This window comes from Antrostomus carolinensis, unplaced genomic scaffold, assembly GCF_000700745.2.
Source record: "Antrostomus carolinensis isolate BGI_N321 unplaced genomic scaffold, ASM70074v2 scaffold1830, whole genome shotgun sequence".
Classification (NCBI taxonomy): Eukaryota; Metazoa; Chordata; class Aves; order Caprimulgiformes; family Caprimulgidae; genus Antrostomus; species Antrostomus carolinensis.
In genome coordinates, this window is record NW_010288874.1 from 880 (window position 1) to 4,096 (window position 3,217).

At 42.8% G+C, this 3,217-nt stretch overlaps 1 protein-coding gene across 1 annotated transcript in view; it reads left to right on the forward strand.

The window, feature by feature from the left end:
• The first annotated feature begins 297 nt into the window (after nt 1–297).
• PWWP3A (PWWP domain containing 3A, DNA repair factor) overlaps nt 298–3,217 on the forward strand; it is a 7,726-nt gene continuing 4,806 nt past the window's right edge. Inside the window, exons 1-4 of the mRNA XM_010167841.1 lie at nt 298–354; nt 614–705; nt 1,062–1,132; nt 1,560–2,573. Coding sequence (XP_010166143.1) covers nt 298–354; nt 614–705; nt 1,062–1,132; nt 1,560–2,573 — 1,234 coding nt within the window. The remainder of the gene's footprint in view (nt 355–613; nt 706–1,061; nt 1,133–1,559; nt 2,574–3,217) is intronic.

A 3,217-nucleotide genomic window follows, 5' to 3' on the forward strand; every position in this document is an offset into this window, starting at 1 on the left:
TTGTTTCTGACAGAACACTTACAAGTTCAGTCAGACCATTTTATGTTGCACAGCTGTAGGAAGACACACTGTTAGACCTTAATTTTGGAGAATTCATGCAAAATAATATTAATCCAGTGATCTCAAAGGTGAAACAATTTATAACTGTGATAACAAGTGTTCTATTTAAGTCCTGTATTTCTTTAAGGGGGAAAAAAAAAAAGGGAAGGAAAACACAGACCAAGTGTTGGGTAACTCTTTTGTTTCCTTTTTCTTCAGAGCACACTGGAATTTTTCTCTTCTGTGTGAAACACAGTCATGACAGATCAAGAGTATGTTCTTTGCACGTGGAAGAAGCGTTTATGGCCAGCAAAGGTAAAGCAGATGCACAGATGAGGAAAGGTTTGTGGGTGTAACTTAGAAATGGAGGAACCAGTAGCAAGAACTCTAAGTAAGGATGTATGCACTCTAAAAAAGAGACAGTCTGTAGAGATACTGATTCTGTGGCCAGATGCCATGGAGTATCAGTCCTTTCTGTGCTGTTCATGTTAAAAATGTTCTGATGTCAGATCTGTGCTGTAGTCTAACAGGCTTGGTCAGGGGTTTTAAATGCATGTTTTTCTCTTGAATGTAGGTTTTGTGCAAAACTGGAGTTGTTGGGGGAACATCTGCTGCTAATGCAAAGGAGACTTCATTTAAAGTTGAAATAATTGGCTTGGAAGAACAGTTGAGTATCCTCGTTGCTGTCATATGTTTGCACTCTTAGACATTAAAAAAAGAAGTTATCTCTTTATCTGAAGACACCTGTGAAATGAGATCCTTGATTTACAGAAGGATTAGGTGCCTCACCCAAAGCCTGATGCCTTTTTAGAGCTGGCCCTATGGTTGTCTCACAGAACATCCATAAACAACCTGCTGGCTGGTACCAGGCATTCTTCATGTGTTGTTTGTTTTACCTTCTACTAAAAGCAGAGGTTTGGGAGGGGAAAAAGTATGGCAAGTTTATTGCCAGGTGACAGCAGTTCATGCTGTTAGTGATGTTTAATGCTGTGAGGTTTTCAGTCAGGTTTGTTGTCTTTCAGGGTTAGTGTGGACCCTGCAGATGCCTTACCCCTGAAGGAGGAAAATATAGAGAACATCGCCTCGAACTTAGGTGAGGATATGTCAGAACATTTGCTGCCTTGTGTGTGTTCTGAATGTCAAATGTACACCAAAACCTCATCTTGGGGACAGTACTTACACATTTCACTTATGTATTTATTGAGGGGTTGGGGTTTTTTTTGCATTTCTTTTCCCCTCTTTCTATTCCATCCATTAAGTTTGAAAATAGACTAAACATGATCACAGCTGCTTTTGCTCTTCCCTCGTGTAGTGAGGTGGAGGGAATGGTGAATTAACTTGTGTGTACTTCCATCCAAATAAGACATTGGAAGCTTGCACTTTGCATGTCTTTATATACTTTGCCTTAAGAATCAGGGATTATTTGTTAAGTTGCATCTTGAACAAAAGAGACTATAAATAAAACTTCTTCTTTCTTATACAAAGAAAGCTTACTGCATTTATTGCGTGTTCTTCACCAGATCAAAGGAATAATTTGAGTGAGGTTGTGGAAGAACTGAAATATCGCCGTTCTCTGAAAATTGCCCTGGATCTTTTGAAGCAAAATGTCTCAGCCAGACAAGTAGCAGCTTCAGGAGGACCAAGTATCCCGTTATCCCAGGAGGACAACGCCGGGTCTCTCTCTACCCCCTTATGGAGACATCGATCTCTCTTTCACTCTAAAGAAAAGTTGGAGCCTGAGACTGCCAAGAAGAAAAGAGAACAAAAAAATAACCACAGCTTGCAGACTGATACAAAAAAACCAAACCAGAAAGGTTCTTTCGTTTTGGAGGAGGGTGTTAAAGCATGTGGAAGGGAAACAAAACCTTCCAGATATAGTGCTGGGGACTTGTGCAATACATCAGGCTCAGATAGTCAGAATGGCAAAATACCGCAGTCAAAATCACTCCCAAGCCAGGAGAAAACCAAGCCCAGACTGTTGCCAAAGTCCAAACCTGGAAATAATCTCTCTGTTCAGCCCAAGGAGGAAAAAAGTAACCAGGGAAGAAAAAGACAAAGAGGTGCAGGATCACCAGTGTCGCCTGGGAACGAGCTCCCCAAGGCTCGAGCGCAGCCCCTTGCTGAGGAGGGGTCTCCTCTGTCTGAGTCTGACACAGCGCTGTCTGTCAGAAGGGCAAACACCAGAAGTCAGCCTAGGAGGACGTTACCAGATTCCTCTTGTAAAAGTGCCTCAGATGACTTGGAAAAATGCATCAGTAGTGAGAGCAAAAGTCTAGTGAAGCAATTAGGTGGAAAGAAAAAGCCGGAGAGTTTAAAACAGGTTAATGGAGAACAAGAGATCAGCACAACTCTGTCCTCGTGCAGCAAAGGGAAACACAGGAATTGCTCTGAATCTTCACCTGGGCCTTCTAACCAGGGGACACTTCCTGACAGCTTCCCCTCTCAGCCTACAGAGGAGGAAAATAAGGATGTTTCCCACGTGGTCCTGAATGAAGTAAAGCAGTTTCAGCTGCCTGACTTTGAGGAAGATGAAGGTGAGCATATCACTTGGGGAGGGGGAAGCTTCAGCCCATTTGATTGTGGAGCGCTGTTGCTCATCTTGAAATGTTGAAGTGCTTTTGTGAATGTGGTTCTTGAATTGCTGATTTAAATTCTTTTTAAGATTTGGAGAAGCAAAAAAAAAAAAAAAAGGCAGTTGCTTTAATACTGGCTAAAAACTGGCATGGCAGTTAGGTTTGTCTGGAGTTACTTAGGATTTGCATTGGAAAACTGTCCTTTGTGGTAATTCATAGAATGGTTTGGGTTGGAAGGGACCTTAAAGCTCATCCAGTCCCAACCCCCCTGCCAGCAGCAGGGACACCTTCCACTAGACCAGGTTGCTCCAAGCCTCATCCAGCCTGGCCTTGAACACTTCCAGGGAGGAGCAGCCACAGCTTCTCTGGCCAACCTGTTCCAGTGTCTGACCACCCTCACAGTGAAGAACTTCTCACCCTTTGCTTGATGACTTGCTAATTTCACACGTGGTTTTTTTCCTGTTCTGCTCTCTAGTTAGTGTGCAGGTCAGGGTGGAGATTAAATGATGTTACATAAAGGAACAGGCTGGTGCAGAGTCCTGAAACCAGTCTGTTCTTGTTCCTTTCCCTTTTTCATCTTCTATTCAGATTATTCTTTCCCTCGG